A 22887-nucleotide genomic window follows, 5' to 3' on the forward strand; every position below is an offset into this window, starting at 1 on the left:
GAAGAATTGATGCTAATTTTTTTGAAAAGAAAAACAATCATTTCCAGGGTAAGGAAGACTTCACTTGCAAAATCCAAACCATTCCTGTCTTAGGAAAGGACTTCCCTTCATAGTGTCTCAGCAGTGCATCATTTTGGGTGCTGCATGTGCACAGCCCTCAGAAATAAGTCTCTGAACTCATTTTATTTTTAACGTCATGACAAATTCTACACTGAAGGCAGCAATTTCGTGAAGATGTGGCAAGACGCAGGATGTTCAGTAGGGCCAGCAGTTTTCTATGTGAAAAATGTTACATTTTCTCGTTTTAGTCAACCAATAGGTGGAGCCTTTAACCCTAGAAACAAGACACTTTCTCAGATAGCCATGTTCTCACAACTATTATATAAAGACTCACATTTGCTTTTATTAAAGCTTATTTTGGATGGAAAATAATCCGTTTTGCTCTCAAGAGCTTATCTGATACTCAGCTGGAGAACAGGAGACGCAAACTTAATAAATACACAACTGGAGCAGCAAAGTTAATAAAAACAGACTCAGCTACAACTGCATTGTTAAATTAACAACTGGTGACTCAGAGTACTGGACAGCATTATGACACACAAGACATATGCTCATTGCAAGCTCTCCCAAGAATCCCAGATATTTTAAAGCCAGAGAGTCCGTGCATCTAGCATTTATTGCAAAAGGGTTGGCCATGTCCTCTCCCATGGAGTGAGCCTTCTCTCAAGAAAATGATAAAAGATACAAGCTTTCTCATTATTATTGCTCTGAGCATACAATTTCCATTAAGTAAAACAAAAAAAAAAATGAGGAGTCAAGTGACATCAGTTGATTAAAATTATTTTTAAAAGATTGCAAAGGAGGATCAATTAAAGACACTGATCCCAATGGGAACAAGACCAAAACCTAAAAGTTGATCTGGGGCAGCCCTTACTGTTCTGTTTTAGATAGAAGACCAAGAATTTTGGAAAAAAACCCCAATCTGCTCATACTCTTCCCTCCACTCTAGATGAGATGTTCAATAGATCAGAGATACCTGACAATTATTCTTCTCTCTTCTGACTCTCCAGGCCTAGATAACAAGACACGTGTAGCTCTGTTAAGTACAGCTCAGGCATTAACAGAGAAGGATGTTAAAATGTCTTTGTGAAAGGTTTTTAGCCTACAGCTGTCCAGTGACAGTGACATTTTTTTGAGGATAATTACTTTGAAAAACATATAATTCTAAAGCAGTTTTATTACCAAAGAAATGGCTATCATCACTATGGTTGCTAGTACGTCTGCCCTTAATTTCAGAGGGAGGAGGAAATTGCCTGAACAGCACAATTTAACTATATTTCAGTATACTATCTTTTTTTTTTTTTTTTCCTCTCTCATAAAACAGCAGGGTTCTATTTTAAAATTCATGATTCTGGGACTTGCTAGACGGGCCCTTCTTAGCTCCCATGATATCTCCTGCACTTTGCACAGCAATGATTGCAAGCTACAGAAAAAAAAAATTCTATTCTGGGCAAAATTAATCTCTGGTTATAAATTATTCCTTGAAAATAGAATAGAGCATTTGTGGTCTGATGTCTGTCCTAACTTAATTTATTTTTTGTCCTGCAAAAGCCTGTTTCACCAGCAAAACACAAACAAACAAACAAGGGGTCAGTGAGAGGGGAGAGAATTTTTAACTCATTGTACTGATACTCTTACGCCAGACATTTTTAGGCATATTTTTAAGCTCTCATTTTGCTACAGTGTGGATTCCATCTTTCTCTTCGTTGTCTTGCCTTTTCTATGTCTCTAGCTTGGCTCCATTTATCACTGTTGTATTCCCCCTTTCCTTATACTCTTTTTCTTCTGTTGCCCAACCTCTTTCCTCTCATTCCATTCTCTTTAAGTCACCTCTCCCTCCTCACATTAACCCTATCTTCTCTTTTTCCCTGTAGCTCTGCACATGCCAAGGTTTTTCTCTCAGGGAATTTGAATTTCATCTGTATAATATACTCAGAAAATCCTAAACTATTTCAATCCAATTAACAAGACTTCACAGTTATAAACACTTATGCAAAGCTATTCTACATGCACTTCTCTCTGGCTTTACCTATTCTTTCCACAGTGGCTCTTCTTCAGCTTCTCAAACTGTGAGATATTGATAATGACCATTTGAAAACTTCTCTTCACTCTGTTACGTACTTTTTCCTCTGGTGCCAAGGCATCTTGTCCCAACTTTCTCTTCTGACTTTACTATTACCTAAAAGAAACACATCTGGTTTCTATCTATCTATCTATCTATCTATCTATCTATCTATCTATCTATCTATCCCATATTCCTAGCTTGAGCTTTCAGGCAGCTCAATATTTAATAATATTAATGCAAGAGTATCAAGAAAGGCACTGAAGAAAAAATATAGGAGTTTGTACAGTGTTTTTAACTAAGCAATACCTACGTGGCTATCATAAAGTTGTTTCGACATCTCAGGAAAGTCAAGTTCAAAACAAAAGCAGTTCAAGGCATTACATGAAAGTTTACACATTGCAGCAAGAGGAAAAAGAGAGAGAAAAACATCATAACTACAGCTATAGAGTCAAACTCTGGCTTATATCAATCAGACTGACAAATGATGGGAAGGCCAAGTAAAGCCACATCAGTAGAGAAACAGAAATATTAAACACAGTGTACAAGGCACCAGTGAGCTCTCTCCTACTGCACTATGCACAGTTCCAGCTACAGAGGTTAAGAAAGATGAATCCAGGGTGTAACTGGTGCTGATCAAGCGGTGATGGAAGATGTGGAAAGTCTGTTTTGCTGGAGGAAACTAAAAGGATGTGGCATGGCTAGAACAGCAAAACAAAGGCTCAGAGAGTGTGAGACTGCTGTCTACAAACATATCAGGCATGGCATTACACAGCAGAGAGAGAGGTAGGATTTTCAAAGCATGATTGGTGTATAACACAATTTCATAAAGGTTTCACTAGGCATAATTACAATTGCACTAGAAATTAAAAGAAATAAATTTGCTAAATGTTAAAGCTTTTCAGTTCTGGAACTATTTTCCAATAGGAGTATTGAAGGTAAACAATTCCACCTAATCTTAAAACACAGCTTGATAAATTCATGACAAAGGTTAAATGAAAGGCTTGCCTAAAGAATTAGCTGCTGGGACTTGATTTACAGCAGATCTTCTAGAGTTTTAGGTCCAGAATTCTCAGGAAAATGGGTCAGTCAATGCATCTGCAGTATGAGGACGAGGAAGTGACAAAAAGGGAGAATAGGGAAAAAGGTCACAACTAGAGAAATAAAGAAGGGAAGGAAAGCTGAAGAAAGAGGGATAGATAGACCTTGGGAAAGAGAACAGAACAGAATGATTATAGAATAGAGTGTATTAATAAAATATGTAGCTATACAAAAAGGAAAGACAGTAGAAAGTAGAAAATTGGAAACAGTAAACAATTTTCCTTTTCCTCTTTACATTTACAAAGCTTAGTTTTCTGATAGACAGACACTAAAATAGCAAAATACCTTTAAAAATGTTAGAATGCAATAGGTAGTAGTTCACCTATACCCATGTGGGTACCTGCTATTTCAGTTTGTTAAGAAAGAGGATTTCCCTTGTGGCAGGATGTACAGCCACTGGTATCTCAGTGTTTCATAACGACCTTACCAGGGAGAACAAAACACACAGCCCTCATCCACCTCTGCTAACCCTTTCGTGATACACCCAGGTGAAGAAGAAAGTCTGGCAGCCCACCTGAAGGTGAGCTCCTCCTGGCTCTGTTGGATGAGAGAGCTCCTTCCCCCACAATTACCTTGTTTCAACCATCAGCAACCAGCCCCTGTATCTGCCCTACAACAATCTCTCCTGCAGCTGATGAAGCCACCAGTGCAATCTGCAGTTTCACAGTGGCACAAATGCAATTAACCTACTGTGCCAATCAGTGCCACAAATGCAATTAACCTACTAACCCCAGGTTGGCAGTCTTAATCCTGGAATGATGTTTTCACTAACAACCTCATCAGAGAGACCAAATCAAAATGGACATGATGGGGAGTGTTGGCTTCAAGCCAGGACCAGAGATACAGGGGGAGCACACATTGCCATGGGATGCATTGGCTGCTGCTCCCCAGGCAAGGGGGGACATCCTTCCTGGGGAGCTATCACTCTGATGCCTTGCATGAGCACTCAAATTAACCATTAAATGCAGTTTTAAATAAATACAGATTAAAGGAAAGGGCTTCTTTGACAATGGAGTCATTTGGTCTCCCCTTGAAGGAGGGATGCTATGCAAATAGCATATGCAAATGCCTCTGAATACCTGCTACAAAGTGTTTCCCTTCAAAAGTCTGTCCAAACCCAGTGTTACATTAGATCATTTGGAAGCTTGAAGACTTCTCAGGAATTGTGGCTTGTGATTAATGTATATATAACATGTATATTAGCATTCTGTTCTCCAAGACATCACATTTCACATATTGCCCATTCATATCCTCAGACCTGCAACAGAGGAAATGTACAGCTGATACCTCAATATGTATTTCATTTACACCCCACAGCTGCCCAGCTCTGAGGAGCAGAGCTTTGCTCCTCCACAGCACCAGACTCTCAGGAAACATTTCCCTCAGTCCTAATGTGTGCAAGGGACCTCAACAGGAATAGGTGGCTGAGCTGCAGGGGATGAATGCCATTTCTGCATTGGAGAAACACAGTAAAACACCAGCTATAATAAAGGCCTCAAGTGGAAAAGTTGCTTCTATTTAAATTGGTGTGAAATATAGGAAACTGTCTCCCAAGATTAAACTGTCATCTGGAAATAGGCACAGAACCTGGCTAAGAAATTATTTTTCTTGAAAAACCCAATGATTTGTAGTGGGATGCTGTCTTCATAAATGTACTTTTATTAGTGTGGGGTTTTTTTTCCAAACATGCAATAGAAGACTGAATGGTAAACATGTATGAATACTGCTTCTCATTTCCTTTTGGGCCCCTAATCAGGAAATGTTGAAAATCAGTGTTGGTATTGCTAGAGATTAATGGCTGCTGCTCAGAAAGTGTACAGGGAATATATTCCTGCCAGGACAAATACATAGGTCGTCGGACAAAAATCTGTGAACCACAGATAGGATTATATCATCATTGTAAAGATCCATACTGTCTGTGTTGCTCTGTAATTAATAATATTCACATGTTGGTTTGACTGAAATCACTGTAACAACCAGGCAAATTAATGCCATGCCTTCATGGTTCAATTTCTTCTACTGGTGTTTGAAGTTTTCATTTTGCATCAGTTTTGCAGTATTTAAAAATTAGAATTTTTTTTTCTAGGTTTAGGAATAAATCCTTCATGGACTTTTTGCCTCTATATATTCAATATGTGTTTAAAGACCATGTAATCACTGTTTTTTTATATGAACACTGAGATCTCACAAGAGAAAAGACACTCCACTGAGCTATAAGGCCTTTAAAATCAATCCCTGTCATCAGTTCATTTGTTTCCCACTCTCCTTCAGAGAGGTTGTACTTAAGAGCTCTCCTGCCATGTATATTGGGATACATTTTTATCGCTACAGCTTCTGTATATTTTTTTCCCCTTTTGTTTTCTTACAAAATAAGGCCTAGGCTATGGTGACCTCAGCCGTTTATGAAAACCTTTCCTTCTCTATATTCAGTAAGTGCACAGGGCCCAGCCAGGAAATCTGACGACAGGCAGAGCTGTGTCCAACTTGGCCCTAGAAGCTAAAGCACAGGCAAGGTACCTGAGGTCATTATAATTTTTTTTTTTTTTTTAAAAAAAGAAGACAAACAACTCTGCTAGGGCATGTCTCCATGGTTTACTGGTATGTTCACCTTCAAAATGAAGAGCTGGGAGGTCAAGTCCCAAAGTAAGGACTCAAAATTGATACCAACAGCAACGTGGCATGGGTCTATGTTTGCTATGTTGTTAGATTATGTGAATAGTGAACTAAGCACATGAACCATATGTATACATTACCAGTTTACCCTGCTAACCCCATGGTTGTCATGACCAGATTGCTTCCCATGAGTGAGCTCGCTGTTTACAAGGTTCACAAGGCAGTGTCACTCTGCTCTGTGTTTGGTAGTACAGGCATAAAATCTCCCCTGCTCACGGTTGCTGAGTAAACAGCCATGGTATTTTACCCCATTTTTTTCTTAAAAAAAGTATTGTATTGCTCTACAGGTACAGCCTGCTGTTATTCTCAAAACAAAATCTTATATATGCCTATATAATGTTTGCTTTGACAGTACTGAAATAGCTTCAAAATAAACCCAGTCTGATTTGTCAGTCCAACAAAATGTCAGCCAGCCACCAGAGATGTCCGAACAGATCTGAAAATGAAAAGCCACGAAATTACTCAGTGCCTTAGGTCACTGTGACAGCCAGGAGGTAATACCAGAATATTTATTTTGGCTGGAGTCTTCCTTGGCTCATCTTCATTTCTAGTGTCAAAGCCAGGCTCTCATCTCAAGCCAAAGTGCTGTAGCTTGCCCACTTCAGTAATGGTTCAACATGGGTACCAGGTAAATAACTAACTAAAATGGGGTTTTTGAAATGAAATTAAAAACTCCTGTGGGTTAAAAAGAATAATGATTTTCTTCCCTGCCTGGCAGTAAGGAGCAGAAGAACAGATGCTACGGCTACCAGTGTGGCTGTCCTCACAATCCTCCTGTGATGGTGGGAAGCTTCAGCAGTGCCTAAAATCTCTGTGGGGTCTGTATGTATGAATATCCCTAAAAGTATTGTTCAGGGCAATGGAAGTATCATCTTGGTGAGGATTTTCAGCCCATATTACAGTGCAGATGGCAACTGTCCCCAGCATCCCCACAGGGACAATGAGAACATGAGCAGTCCTTTAAAGGTTGTGTAACTCCCCCACAAAGTAAGACTATGTTGAATAGCCACATTTCCATGCATTGAACAGGAGAATTACTCAGATGTAAGAATAAAGACCACATTTATTGCCACCCAGGAAACATTAGTGACTTTCTTTGCCTCCCCTTTCCAGACCACCAAGGTGACTTCAGGGTAAATTTTTATGAACAACATGAACATGATACATTTCTAATGAGGTTTGGCTCTATTCACCACTGAGGCTGCATGGTAGCTCCATCTTTTAGGAAATGACACATACAATTTTGTATAAAGTAAAATGAAGCATTAGAAATATGGATACTGTTCTGTAATCAGAAAATATTTTTTCCTTTGCAAAACTGCATTCAACAGATTTTCTTGCTTTTTTCTCCAGTTTTTCACTGCAGAATGACTGTTCTCTGTCTTTGTGACAAAATTACTTACTTTGAAAGTACTTTTCGACAAACTGAAGGTGAATTAAGTAGTGGAAGAATGATACTTAATAAGATGAAATCTGTGTTGTGATAATGGTGCAATTCAGGTGACTCATATACCAAAGAAATTAAACAATCACTTCCAAAACAATTGCTTCACTTCTTATCTGCTTCAGAGATAAGATGGTAACAAGTCCAAAATTAAAGTAAAAATGTTATGAATGTGGGTTTCAGGGAAAAAGTAAAGCCTTATATGAAATGTTAAATAATTACAATTAACTAGGATTGAGACATAAATGTTTTCACACAGGTTGGGCAGTTTGTGTTTGTCCATGGATTCAGTGAAAAATATCATTAAATTGCAAACAGAAGAATATATAAATTTGGCAAGCAATCCTACCACAAAAGGGGATAAGTTCTGAAAAGTCAGAAGTCTTCATGGTGACTTTTTGATATACCGTGTTTCAGCTCTTTATTTTGAAATCGCATTTTCCCTGAAGGCTGAGACTCCTGAGAGCTCAGTGATTTATTAGCAATTAAGAGAATCCTCAAAACTGGATGGAAATTTGGGGGATGTGAGTTAAGCACAAAATCCGGCTGTCTGCCATCAAGGACTTACTACTGAGCTGAATAAACATGCAAATCGGGACAACTGAGAAAACTTTCAAGCAAGCACTACTCCAAGAAATAAAACTAATGTGCCTTTGCAAGGCAGGGAATATGCAGAGTGCTGGAGGCCAGGCTGGACAGGCAGAGCTTTGGCTGAGCCCTGAGCAACATCTGAATATGCAGAAGGTCCAGGGGCCATCTTAAGTCCTTTTATCAGTATTACTGACTTGAAGATTTGTCCCTTGAATATTTGTATTACAGATTATAATTACACTCACTATATTTGCTTGTCTTTTTCCAAACTGATTCCCCTGTTGTTTTCTGCTTGTTTTTAAGTGTTCAAGACCTTCAGATCCCCCTTTCTTCATCAGTTGTGGCAGGTGTTTATAATTTATTTTGCTTTGGTAGGTGCAGATAGAGAGGGTAAATAAAGCGGTACTTAAAACTATAACTATCCTGTCAAACACCAACTACCCCTGCTCTCTCCTTACGGTCCTTTGCCTCAAATTTGCACGTCACTGTCAGTTGAGCCCTGTGCATCTCGGACAACCTAAAAAAAAAAAATCGATACATAGGAAATATAGTAAAAAGATGTTTAATTTACCTGCAGTTCTCCTTCCATTATACTGAGTAGTTTTATCAAGTCCTCTTTAGAAAGCTCTATGGACTTCTTGTTCTTTCGTTCAGTAGGTCCAGGTGATTTTGAGTGCCGTTTGACAGTTGCTGAAACCATGACCTCATCTTCCTTCTGATGAGGTTTGTTCTTTTTCTTGGCATCCTCCTGAAGTTTTTCATTCTCTGCATGGCTGATGACAGGCTTGGAACTGGAGAAGTGCCCGATAGACGAGCTTTCTCCACCTTGGTTTCGGGATCTCATCCCTACCTAGAAAGAAACAAACATAAAGATGCATTTATAAACAAAATTACTTACAAGAAGCCATAGTGGAAATACTGCCTTTTGGAGCAACAATCTAAAACTGAAAAATACTGTCATGCTCAAGAGATGGCAGTAGAAGACCCAACCATTTCAACAACTCTGTGTGTGGCAGACAGTGAATCCAGGGCACTAATTATAAATTTAAGAGAGTCCTAAAGTGAGGGCAACCATCTTTTTCAGCATGCCAAGATGCTGATATGAATTAAAATGTATGAAACTTGCAAGTGAGGTAGGAAAACTATACGGAACATTTTCCAGTGTTCCCTTTCCTTTAGTCAACACCTTGATCATTCACAGTTCATCGCTACAAAACAAAGTAGGTTGTTAAGCAGATCATATTTTAACATGAGGTTTACTTGAGAGACAGGAATGCAGTTAAATTTTAGAAAAGCATATTTCTTGAATATAAATTGTCTACGAGAGTGGAGTGACAATACATGACAAACAAAGGTCAGTCCATAGTTTCCTTGAGGGAAACAATGATTTTATTCCAGGTAACCAAGAAAAATGGAGAATGCAGACTAAATCAAGTGGTAAACTCCATCTTAAACTAAATACTGCATAAGATTATTAGACAGAAAGTGCCATAAAGGGAAGTTGAAAACAAGTTTGAAAAAAGAGCACAGAAGGGCATGAAACCACTAAGAGGTAAATGGGCAAGATCAATGCAGTCCTTCCACCAGACTCAGGGCTTCTCCATAATGTCAGGTCATGGTTATTGAATGCTCACATCTCTGCCCTCTTAAGCACCTACACTGCACTCTTAGAGTATGTCTATCCTAGGAAATTAAGCAGTGAAAGCAAATGCTCCTGAGTTCTGGCACTTGACCTACTGTACTGCTAAATTTTTAGCACACTCCTTGGCACACTTCAGGTCCAGGCAAACTATCACTCTGCCAACAAGTTCCTGGGCACAATTCAGGAATTAACACAGGCCAGGTCCAGATGAATCCTGTTCTGGAAAAGAAGAGAGTTTAGTAGTATGAGCATGGTTGGATTTTGCTATTTGACCCCAGGGACAGAACAGGGTCCCTGGGTCTGTTTAGTTTACAAGTAACATAGCCTTGGTGTCACACAAAACATTAGCTGTGAAAATCATCCTTCCTGTTTATCATCCTCATCAAACAACAGTCTTCTCTGATTCCCTCTGCTGAATGCCATTCAGCAATATCAAATTAAACCACTTGTCCTTATCTTCAAATCTTTTCACAGCTCTTCTCTTTCTTACCCATCACCCCTTTTCAGGTTGTCATCCACACAACACATTCAACTAAAATTAGTTTATCTGCCTGTCTGCTGTCTTCTCCTATGAACACCTCTCTCCTTTATTCCCCCTTGACCCTTCAGATTAGCCAGGAAGGTTGATAGCCCTTAAAATCCCATTTACCATGTAAGGTCTCATCCCGTGTCACCGACTAACAATGGCACAGAAGACAGGGTGGGTTCATCAGTGTGCATTTCATTACTTATCATTATTAAACAGATGTGCATAGGATACTCATATATGTTTATATACAGACCCATATTGCTATCCTGTCACCTTCCTATGTTATGTTGAAGTAGGTCTTTGTAATTATTTTCAGTGTTTAACTGTAGAAGACCTTGATTGTTATTTGTAATCAAGATATTTGTTCATACACAATACAAAGGCAACAGTGAATTTAGGGCCCAACTCAGATGTAAAATATAAGTTGGTCCTCTAAAAATTAGATATTCTTCATCCTATTTGAAACTGCTTGTATAACAGGCAAGGGAAACCATCAGGAGTTTATGTTGCCTCACTCCAATTTACTTTTGTACATGATCATATTTTCTGGTACCTTAATTTTTGACTTAAATCCAGTTTATCCAAGGTAGTCTAAGAACACCAGAAAGCAGGATGTGCACAGAGAAATATCTTGCTTTAGATCAACTACAATTTGAACAAACCGACTGAAGAAAGCTGAAGAATGGTCTGTATGTCTGAAACTTGCCCAGTTTTTATATCAATAGATCTAATGAATAATATCACATTGCTTCCAAATCTTTCCTCTCACTTAAATTCATCTCTGGATTTAGTTTGCAGCTTGTTCATTAGTCAAACAGATGCTTCTCAACATCAGTAACATCACACACTTTTCTGATAAGGATCTCAGAGCAGCAATTCACTAGTGATGGGGCAAAACCTAAAATACATTGACTAATCAGCTTGGCTAATGTTACGCTGGGCTTGCTATGGCTTGCTACTTACTTGTCTCAGGCCAGTGTTATAAACCTCTTTCTCGCATTAGCCTTGCATTTTGGTAGTTTCACACTCAGCAGGAAGATTGTCTTTTTATTATCAGTGGTTACTCATGTCTCAACTTCAGTGGAATTCATTCAGTAGCATAAATGGGGAGAGAATTAGGCCCAATGTTTTTGAATGAGAGAGTTTCATGATGAGATTCCTTGCATTGTAGGTCTGCTCCTATCCAAACAATATGTGATACAGGTATACAATGGCCTTTAACTTCCTGAATGCTTATGCAGTGTGTTTTTCATCAGCAGTTTGGATTAAACACATGAATTAGGCTTTCTAAAAACAGATCTCCATTATAAGCATGAACAATACCTGAGAACCTCAGGAAATCTTTTAGTCTCAGGTTTGTAATGGAAAAATAAACATTGTACTATGTTTCCTCTCAGATAGGGCTTTTCAATTTGTTTAACTTTAATGGGTTTTAAACTTTCCAACCATGCTTCCTCTCAGGAGAGAGCACTTGGGATTCAATCTGTCTCTATTTTCTAAGTGTTTCCTTCTGAGTCCCTGTGGGTCACAGCCTCCAGCCACTTTCATCTCTAAACCAAACCTATTTTTCATGGCTTACAGTGAATGGCTTCATGACTCTAGAACATCCTACATGTTTTAAGAATAAATATTGCAAGTCTGTCTTACATATGTTTTCCAGTGAAAAACAGACCATTACATTACAGTGTATTCTGCTTAGTAACATGTTGCGTTAGTGATTTCTCTGTAGTAAGATGACTCAACTGTTAGACCTGAAGGTGCATAATTAATTTTAAATTTAACTCATGACTAGTTGAGACACATCATCCACCTCAAGCATCACATAATCAACCAGATGCACTTAGCTGGATATGTTAGACTTCACAAAAGGTGGTATGTCACCCTGTCACATCATAACTCAAGACAGCCACTTTGATCCATCTGTCCCTGTGGGAGCTGAGATAACAATTTATGGAGCCATACAAAGACTGAGTAGTTGACTATAGGTTTATAAGCATGCTAACAGAGAAATAAGGAATGCATATCTAAAGTGTGCTTTTACTTATAGGTCCACAAAGGACAAATGCAAATTTATTTTTTTTAAATTCATTAATACAGCAGCAGAGCAGCTTAACAAATTGATCTGGAGTTTTGTATCAACTAGCTAATTAGAATATGATTGTGGCTAAAGCAAGTTAAACTTGGCCGTTTTAAAAATTTCTTTAGCACTTGTAGATTTATTTGGCAGCAAGTCTTACATCACAGTAAGTGTGGCAGACAGTCTGTCACTCCTGGGGACATTGCCCCTAACAGCCTTTCTTTGTGTAAAAGCCTGCCAAAATCAGTGTAACGCTAACACCTACTCTGTCTTCAGTTACGATGTTGATCCGTTTCCAACATGTTATCCAAATGCAAAGGTGTTGTGTGCTGAAGCCAGAGACGCAGGTGAACTTGAGCTTAAATGGTGACAGAAAGGGCCAAAGTTTTGATATTCACACAGTAATTTCCAAAGAGTTTAAGGGCCAAAATCAACGGCATGATCCAGCTGTTGTGCAGTGCTCTAGGAATACGAAGCAGCTGTAAGGATGACTGAGTTTTAATTAGAGCAGCGTGAAGTAGCCAGAACATACCAGTGATCTTGGCTGAAATACTGTGTGCTGGAAAGGAGTGATTAGTATTATCATTTTGGACATCTGTCTGTATTTCTGATGGCATCGTGATAAAGAAGAAAAGTTTCTGACCAGTTGTACGACATTATTTTAGTACGTAAATACCAAAATCCCAAAACTTTGCCTATCTGTTGTTTTACCACGCTTCCAAAATTGTTTCTGGGGATACTGCCAGTCTAACACTGGTAACAAATGTCCTCCCGCTGTCTGCCCTGATCACGTCTCTATATCTTACAGCATTCCTGATCTGCTGAAGGGATTGTGTTCCCTGAAGAAATAGCTGGTATAATGACTTTAGCATTTAATACTTAACTCTACTGTTTTTTTCTTCCCACCCCTCATCGTATTGCATATTAAACTGGAAACCTTTCCTAACAGTCTCCAGTCAAAGAAGTCTTTATATGATCAGTCACCTTGATTTTGACATTTATTGGCTACTTGTTTCAATATGTGCTCAGAGCATTGGTACTTGGCATGGGAACTCTTCAGCCTCTCCTCTGTTTCACTCATTTGTTAAGCTTTAACCACAAAGGACAAATGCTATGATTATTTACTTGAGTCTGTATTGTTGTTCTGGGCATGGGTCCTTTGGTTTTCACAAGTTAGCAATCCACACAAGATTTTATGAAATAACCTTTATGTTAGTTTTACTAACATCAGGAGGAAATCTGTGAGGAATTTGCTGAGTAGGATGTCAGGAGAGGACAGGCTGCATGGTGTTCCAAACCTTTCCCCAGTCGACGGCAATTTGTTCTCCCTATAGCTCTTGAAATGACAGGTTAGATTAGGCTCCATTACTAGCGCTATTGGAATCAGATAATGCAAAAGGATTCTTTGAACTTAAAGTGTAGTCCCCCCTGCTAATTGGACATGCTGATTTTGGCTCCATAGTGCTTTCCCTTAAAATAATAATAATAACAATAATAATAAAAATGATAACGTTATATGCACACACAGAAAAGGACTGATTTACAGCCATGATATGGTTGTTGCCTTTGGCTATAAATTTGTAGTCTGGAGTTCAGTTGCAGATCTAACTGATTAAGATATCACATGAAAGTGCTGGGTTTCTGACAGGCTAACAATGTATTGGAGGGTTGGTGCAATTGCGTTATTAGTGAGCCAAAACTGGAATTGTTTCTCAGCCATGGCTTTGGGAACTGTATGACGGGAACTGTATCTTTCAGAGGCTCCACTGCACAGACATTTGGAGTGGAGCAAAGCATTGTGCAGAAGTGCCTGGTATACAGAGGAGATTGCTGAGAACTCAGGCACTGAGCAAGCCAAATCTCTGCCCAGTGATTACAGATCCATGTATAGCATCAGGAGTGAAAAATAATACAAATATACTCAAAATGGAGATCAAATCATATAAAACCTCCATCAGATCTGAAACACCCCATAAATGAAGAGAGGAGTTAGAAAAATTTAAAAATTTTTTTAATTTTTAAAAATTTTAAAAAGCAGTAGATACTAAGAAAAAACCATCAAACAAAAATACAAAAAAAGAAGACACTTTCTCAGATGTGAGGAAGAGAGGAAGATAGGGACACCAAATTGACTTTGTTGGCTTGGAAGTCCTCAGAAAGGACCACCCCAGATGAGCATGGATGGATTTAGCCCCAAGGGATCTGGATAGCCAGAACTAAGGCTACATGGTCTCAGTGGTGTGGCTTTCACAGGACAAACACGCATAGATGCAACTCTTCACACCACCTCAGAGACTGGTTAAAATCATTAGTTTTATTATCAGTTACTCCTTATTATTAGTTATTCCAGTATGTTTTCCTGGACTCTGCAAATGTTTGTTATTATTGTTTTGTCTGACTTGCAGAAACAAAAAGGAATCTTGCTACAAGAGGTTGTCACAGGACCAGGTAGGAACTGATGGCTGCATTGTGCGGCGGTGTGTGCTGAGCAATGCTGCCCAGCTGGACTTGGATGCTGCATGCAGCAGACATGTGTCAGACTCCGGACAGTGTGATAGCCGAACAACCATGCCAATGGAACGCAGACCTCATTCTTGGTTTTGCTTTTGCAGATGACTCCAGTGTTTCTTTCAGTCATGCTAGTCAGAGGAGAGAGCTAAACCAAATGACTAATACAGTGAAGAATGGAAAAAATATCTACCCTTAGCAATTCTTGACTTTCCTGGATTTCTAAATATTCATGCCTAGAGCACTAATTCATTGTGCTCTCTAACCCCACACCAATCTCTTGCCCTCATATGCATCATGACTTATCTGCAAGAGCAAAAAAGAAAAGGTCTTTGATCTTCTGACAGCATTATACGTTACCTGTGTGCTTTTGTGAAAGCATGTGTTAGCTGCTCGCCTTTGTTGTTGGTGCATTGGCACAGAGGTATGGATACTTTATGAATCAGGACAATTCTCTACTCAGTAAACAGCTGGAATAACCAACCCACAGGGCTGCAATTCTTATACGAAGTAGGAGAGGACCTGTGGCTAGTCTAGCTACATAACACCACTATTGCCTTCATCCTTTCAGCTGGTCTGCTTGCTGTGCTGGAAAAACATTTGTCATACAGGTCTTAGGAGCAGCAACGCCCAAGCACGTGTGTTGAGCTTCATGCCCTGAAGAAGAAATGTTCATGTCATCCTGTTGACACAGCCTCCATAGAGGGGTTTGCACCACCTGCCCTGGCGGTACTGCTCTGTGTGGGCTCTCTCCTGCCCTGTAAGCTTTTTGCCAGATTGGGCTTGTCCCTGAGCTGCACCCGCTGCCTGCGCTCAAGTGACGGAGAGAGGCCATGGCATTGCTCAGAGGAGCCTGTGCAGGAAGGAGAATTGCCCCGTGGCAGACGGATGTCACAGTGTCTCTCTCATTTTGTCATACCATACATGGAGTCTCATCGGTGGAAGAAACTTGAGTCTTTTTAATTATAAGAAGGAGAATTTGTCCCTGTTAAGGGTATCTGATAAAAATACAGTGACTGTTTTAGATGCAGGACACAGATTATTTTCTTCTATCAAGTCACTGTTATTTTGTTATTCCCTAATCTATTTTGGTGAATAGAATTTTTCTTTTTATGCTGCTTGCAAATAGTGTAGAAAAGTAGCAAAGTTATAGCAGATACACTTGTTGAGGTACAGCACAAGGATCAGCAAAGCCTTTTTGCTTTATCAAAGATTTACTTTATAGCTTCTAAAATTGATTCTTATAACAGCAGAGCATAGTGGCACATGGATTATATTCACTAACATTTATACCAACAGTAGTTCCTTTGCTTGAAAAAAGAAATGAGAGGAATAAGCATAAATGTATTCTCAAGAAGAAAAGAAAAAGATTTCTTAAAATTCCATATCCAGGTGCCATTCTGAATAGGTATAATCTGCATGAAAGCAGAAAAGGATTTCACAAAACTAAAAGAGGAAACCCAGTCATCACTAAGGCAGATTTATGCCGCTTTAGCACCGTTTTCTTAATTCCAAGATAAACTCTTCTCTGGCTCAATTATGGCACAGATTTACAAAGAACAGAGTTTATGCTGGTATGATTCCATTAATTTTGTCATTTTCAGGAAAACTTGTGGTTTCAGCTGGAATACTTTTACTTGAGTAATGAATGCTGACCAACTACGGAGTACCATAGACTTGTTTCACAAAGCTTCATGTTTCCCAGGCTTCATCTGGAAAAACATCTTGGATGCATGAGGCATGAGGAATGATAAGCTATTAGATCATCATTCAGTCAAAAAAGTAAACTTTTATATATCGCTTAGGGATATGGTGTAGTTGGGAACTGTCAGTGTTAGGTTAACGGTTGGACTAGATGACCTTCAAGGTCCTTTCCAACCTAGATGATTCTGTGATTCTGTGATCACTCTACCCGTGTTGATTTCTGTGCTTCCCAGCTGCCAGAAAAGACAAACAGGAGTCATAGAGAAGAGACAGCTCAAGCAGCTGACACCACTGGACAAACATGCCACTAGGTCTGATAAGGGTTTAGATATTTATTCTCCAGAGTAGCTATGGGCTGAAAGGGACTGTCCAGGGGCAAGGTAGGTGGCAACAGTGCTAACTGCCTGTGGTGCAGCCTTTCTAGCACATTTCAGTTGAGCAGGGAGGCATGGGAGTAGGTTGGTTCCTACTCATCCCTCTTCCCAGCCTGTTTCCAGCCTGCTGGAGTGTCCTGTGCCCAGGAGTACTCCTGATTTGAAGGAAAAGCATGGATTCTCAGAGGAAAGAAATGCCCCTGCTTCCAGGGGCTGCCTACGTTGCACCCAGCTGATGGAGCCTGTCTCCAGACACAGCCACTCCTTGAGGGCTGGATGAACACTGTGGCCTATCGTGATTCTTCACATATTGTTTTACAGCTTTCTGCCCTTTTGAGTCATTCAATTTCAGTTGAAAATCAAACTGTGACCTTCACATGAAGACAAAGCTAGCAATGTCACCATTAGGTTCAGTCCAAACCCACTAAATATTTGTTTTATCACCTGACAGCCAGAACATGCCTGGAAAATGGTAAGAGAGGTGATGCAGATTAGCTGGCCTACCAAAGATTTTTCACTCCTGCAGATGGGTAGTCTTTGGTGTTAGGTAAGCATTAGTGATTTCTTTTTGTTGCCAGCATAGAACCAAGCTGATAACCTGCAAGATCAAATATACTGTGGACTTAGTAACCACACTGTATGTCTCATAAGTAGTTTCTAAAGACCACTGCTCCTGTAACAATGAGTTTTTTGCTTCCAAGATGGCAGGAAACTTCTGAAAGCAGCAATAGACAGGAGCAGGCTGATAATCATCATAGCTCTTGCCTCTGAGTCCCTTGTCCCTATCCTCACAATGACCAACCAAAATACTTAAAACTGATGGAACGCTGACGGAACACAGCATGGAAGGTAAAGTCATTCTGTGGTCACTGCAATCCTACTTTAATGTGGGAATGAACCATGGGCCAAATAGGGACTGCAATTAGGAAATTATGAAACTAACTCTTACTAGCTTTCTACAAAATCTATCTCAACTTTTCACTTTAAAATTATTTTTTATTTCAAAATTATCTTGGATTTTAACAAGTGTGAGAAAATAGAAAAAGTTGAATGTCCTAAAAGCGAACTTCAGGCTTTGGGTCAAAGGAAGTACTTTGCTGTCTCTTGCTAACGAGACATGAATTGTGAATCAAGAATCCCGTATTCTTTTTGGTAGCCATGATTTGCACAGCTCTGATTTTGCTGAAACCAGTAAACAACTATAGCTACATTTTACTTTTGACTAATTTATCCTTCTTTTGTTTCATAAGAATAATAAAAAACACTCATGATGTAAATACCCTTACAGATTTCACAGCAAAATGAAAAAAAAATTATACAGAGGACCTGTATCTTCTACTAATATTGTCTCCAAGAGACAACAATGTAAAAACACATCTGCAGCATCTCAAATTTCAGCTGTCAACCAAAGCAGGGAGCAAGTTCCAAATATCTCTCAGTGACTCCTTTGTAGGAAGTTTCAGTTGTTGATAGATACAGAGTACCAGCTTGCACATGAATGCCGGGTGGTTTGGTGAGAGGTGAATTTAACCCCCTCTGTTAGACTGGGCTGCCTTCCACCTCCCAAAAGCTTCCTCCTCTGTGAAGTTTAACTGGTTTCAAAACAAGGAGTTAAAAATACTCTCTGATACTAAACCTGCCCTTGAGTTTCACTATCAATTTTGGTGGTTTTGCAATAATATTTTTCTCGTTGGTAAAAAAAAAAAATAAAGGAATTCTCTGGCTACATGTATACTGGAGATTAACCATGTCCAGGACTGCTCTCTGACTGTGAGGCCAGCTGTCCTGGAAAATCCTTCAGGCTCTTAAGCCCTCTTAGCATCCATAACATGCTGGCTACATCCACACGGCCCACTGGGAATTGCTCCTAGCCCATGCTGACTCCCAAAACATGCTCTCAAATGGTTTGGGAGGGTGTTAAGTGGCCTGGCCAGAAGTGTGCCAGGGACCACTCCAATAGTTTAATAGGAGTACAGATATTCACCTTCCAGTATCTGTGCTCATGCCCTGGCACTGTTTAATTTACAGCCTTTCCTTTCCACAGCTTGCTCCTTTACAAACAAAGGAAATGGAAAACTAATCAGCCGTGCAAAGGGAAAGTGCAACTCACCATAAATACAGTCTGCCGAGAGAAAATAACCGGAGGGCGGTGGGAAAACAGAAAAGAATTCATATTTTTTCAAGTAAGTTATGTCAAGGCACACAGAAGTATATTACTTATTCTAGAGGCATGTTTTTAAGTTGCTACTGAAGGATGGTCTGGAGATAGATCAGTTCAACAGGGGTCAGAAAGAGACAGGGCAGCTGAAGCAAAGAGAGATTGCACAACATCCCTATTTCATACCAAGCTTCTCTTGGCTTTTGCTGGGCTCGGTGGCACAAACTGAGCTCTTCTGCTTCATGTCACTGATAAGAGGACTAGCACTGAGAGGCTCCAGAGTGGCCCTTTTAGTATTCAAAGCCCCGGCCTTCACTTGTCATTACTATTTGTAAAGAGGTGAACGGAAAGGAGAGTCTTACTTCATTCCTGGCAGTGCCAGCCCAGTGACTGTCATTATTTCCCAGTAATCCTTCAGGCTTTCCACTGACTTCAGAACTTGTGGCAAAGAAAGTAAAGAAGTAAATGTCAGCCTAACTGATTTAAATAATAGCAATGCCTCACGCTGACAGGGAGCAGCACAAAAACCTGCAGATACCTCACCTGGGCATTGAAAATGGCCTCATCCACTTTAATAGCTTTCATTTATAGAAACCATATTTATGTGCCTCTTCTAATGTGTTGGTTTCAAAATCCCTAGACAATTTCATCACTAGAAAAGAATGAAGTTAAAGCGTTATCCTGCATCTACAAGTTGAGCTGGTTTTGATGTTTTTTTGAACAGCCTGTCAATGTTAATCTGCTTCACCTGGCTTTTTAGTTCAGAGCAAAAAGTCAGGCTAAGTTGAAAACACAGCATAGCTACTTTGAGTAGGGAAGGAAGAGAGAAAGAAGAAGCAAATAAATATATCTGCATGGGCTTGGTCTCACATTAACATAACTAAAAATACCTGCTGCCAGATCCAAGTTGTTTTAATATCTATGACTTTTTAAAATCCAGCTTCAACAGGGATAAAATCTAAGTGAATTGGGTTTGTCTTGTTGCAACTAGGCAAACACCCTACCTTATTTAACTTTAAAAAATCCATTGAATTTTCTTTTTTTCCACTAGGATAGAGTAAAACATTATTAGCTGCTTTTCTTAGAAAGTCATTTCAGTTCAGAGCCATGGAAAGATATTAAAAAGAGCTCCTACAAATGGAGTGGGTGTTTTACAAGCCTACATGAAGATAAAATCATCTGCACTGGCACAAATTCACACTGTTCAGCTTTAAGTATCTCACTTGTGTGACTGAGCTAGGAGTTTAGGTTTCATCCATAATCTGCAGTGTCTTTGAAATGGAGCCCAAACTCTCTGAGACTATGTTAAGACTTCAGGCCTGTCCTCATCCTCAGTCATGCAGCTTCAGTGACCACTGCTGAAGCCCACCATGGCTCCTGTCTATCAGGGAAAGCATACCCTGATTTTCTTTCCCTGGAAAAAGGTGCTGGGCAGACAGTGATGTTGCTCCAGCCTCCCTGTGAGAGGACGTGGCTGGAGGACACCACTGCATCCTGCCCCTGGGGTGTCCAATTTTGCCCCTCTGAGTTACTACTGACCTCTCTAAAGGGGTTGTGATCCTAATTTGGGCGCATCAGTAAGCTGATTGATAAACTGGCACTGGATCCATAAATGCATCATCAAAAAGGCGGATTTTGCTGTTGGGTGGGGAGGCAATAACAGGTATTTGGCACCTCGTTACCAGCATCTGACACAGTGCCACACTTGGTAGCAAAGGTTAGGATATGACAGAGGCTGTGGGACTGTGTCCGCCCCTCACAGTCCCTGCTATAACCAACCCTGCCAACTCTGTGTTAATGAAGTCACAAATTTGAGTGGCTTGTGCAGTCGAGATAGATTTTCTACAGGGTACACAGACCGCTGCTGCAGGTACACTTCTAGCTGAGAGGAGCAGAGAACCCAATATTTCTAAAAAGTACTGAAAAGAGTCTAAAGTTCACCCTTACTGAGCTACCTAACTGGGAAATGAGTTCATTTGACTCTCTAGCCACAACTCCTTGTGCTGAACTGTCTTTCCTGGGTGGAAAAGTGGGGGGAATTTGGCTATTATTGCCTAAAGCAAGTAATTTAAGAAACAGCAATAAACAATGGATCTATGTTATCTTTCTTTCAGTTAGAGCAAGTGAAACTAGAGATTAATGTTTAATAATTAAGGTAAATCTGGAAAAAAAATCATAAAATTTTCAAGTTCTTATTTCCTATGAGGAGGTGGATGACAGAAAAGCAATGTGGGTCTCATTATTGCTGAAGGGAATTGGTGGGTGCCTCTAAATATTAAAGCATCACTCAGTCTCTCGATACGATTTTAAAAGACTGATTTGACTTTTCACAATAATGCCAAAATGTTTGGTCATCATCAAAAAATAAAGGGGGGGAGGCATATACAGATAGTATATGATTGGTAAATCAGGTAAGAAATCAGGTAAGAGAGCAGCATATAAATAGAGAAATGACTGTTTCTCTTTATTTAGTGAAAAACTGTCTAACCCAGCAGTTATGTAATGTCTCAGCATTACTATTTGTTTACTTAAATATTTTTCAGCTGCCTTCAAGCACGTTTAGGTGACTGAGAAGTTACTTTGAGCTGCTTCTCCTGTGCATGTATGGTGGACCCATGGCCTTGGCAAGGACCTGCTGCAGTGGCTGTTGGCAGCTCCATCATGTCTTGGCCCCAGGGGGAGAAGCTGGAGCCTGCACTGTCCAGGCAGCTGCTTTTTTAGGTATAGATGCTAATTATGGTCAAAAGCCTAGTCTTTCCTCCTGCCTCTGAATTGCTCAAAATGGTATTGTTATTGATTTTTAGCTTATCACCAGGGGTGTAGGAAAAGGATGATTAACCAGTTTTCCTCCTGTGAGGATGCAAAGTCACTTCTTGTCATATTAAGTTGCTATATTTAGTTATCTTAAGAAACAAAATGTAACAGAACGTATTCTCACTTGCTCATTTCACATTTCATGTACTGTTTTACTCCCAGTGTGAATAAACCTCACTCAGGTTTCTACGTCTAGTGACAACGTCTAAGTGAGCTTTGAGTACCACCTCTTTCCTCTTAATATTCACTGCATAGGCCACAGATAAGAGCTTTCCTTTATCTGTATTTGTCCACATGCACACTGCAGGAATTTCAGAGGTGAAAGAGTTTTTTTCAGACCTGCCCAGCTGAAAGTTAAAGGGCAGCTCTCCAGAGCACCCAGTAGCTGACTGGTAAGCACAGCTGTCCAGAAAAAGCAAGCTCAGACTAACCAGCTGAGCCTCCACTGTGTATTTACTGAGAATACTTCACAAGGCTTTCAGAAAAGTCAGGACAAAGTCCTCATGTTGAATAAATATTTCCTTACTGAATTATTAAGAGTATTTTATATTTTTAAACTTGAAAGACTCTGCTAAGCTAAATGTAATTTGCGGAATACATACATTTTTTTATTATTATAATATTTATCAGCTAGGAAACTAATTCATCAGTTCATGTTCATTTCTATTCAGTTACACTTTCGTATTTTCTTTTATCAGCACAGTGCTTTAGGATTTGAATATCATCATCTTAGAGAAATTATTAAACTCAGTCAAAACCCAAAAAACCTATTTGCCTCCATATTAAATTCTGTAACTCATTTAATCAAAGTTAATTCCAAAATCTGATATCCTACTATATCTTTTAAATTCATCCTGTACAACATAATTGACTGCATGCCAAACAAACAACGTAAATTAAAAAAAAAAAACAAAATCAGTCAGCAGTTTGTGAGTCAATTCTAGGACTGCAAAACTGACCTGGTATGAAATAGCCATATTTAGAGAATCTCTGTACAGCTGGGAGTTTGCCACGTGCTTGACCTAAGGTAGCAGTCATGCTTGCAAAAAAAATCTTTATTATAATTGTACTTACTGATACAAATGTTATTACTTTTTCATCAAGAAAAACCAAAAGGCTGCACAGAAAAATGCTTGGCAGCACATGCCAG

At 39.5% G+C, this 22887-nt stretch overlaps 1 protein-coding gene across 4 annotated transcripts in view; it reads right to left on the minus strand.

The window, feature by feature from the left end:
• Nucleotides 1–22887, minus strand: part of FILIP1 (filamin A interacting protein 1) — a 111624-nt gene that overhangs the window by 57521 nt on the left and 31216 nt on the right. For all 4 annotated transcript variants that reach the window (XM_074861893.1, XM_074861892.1, XM_074861891.1 and 1 more), the window contains one exon: nucleotides 8503–8781. In XM_074861893.1, coding sequence (XP_074717994.1) covers nucleotides 8503–8775 — 273 coding nt within the window. In that variant the 5' untranslated portion in view covers nucleotides 8776–8781. The remainder of the gene's footprint in view (nucleotides 1–8502; nucleotides 8782–22887) is intronic.

The sequence above is a fragment of the Strix uralensis genome, chromosome 3 (assembly GCF_047716275.1).
Source record: "Strix uralensis isolate ZFMK-TIS-50842 chromosome 3, bStrUra1, whole genome shotgun sequence".
Classification (NCBI taxonomy): domain Eukaryota; kingdom Metazoa; phylum Chordata; class Aves; order Strigiformes; family Strigidae; genus Strix; species Strix uralensis.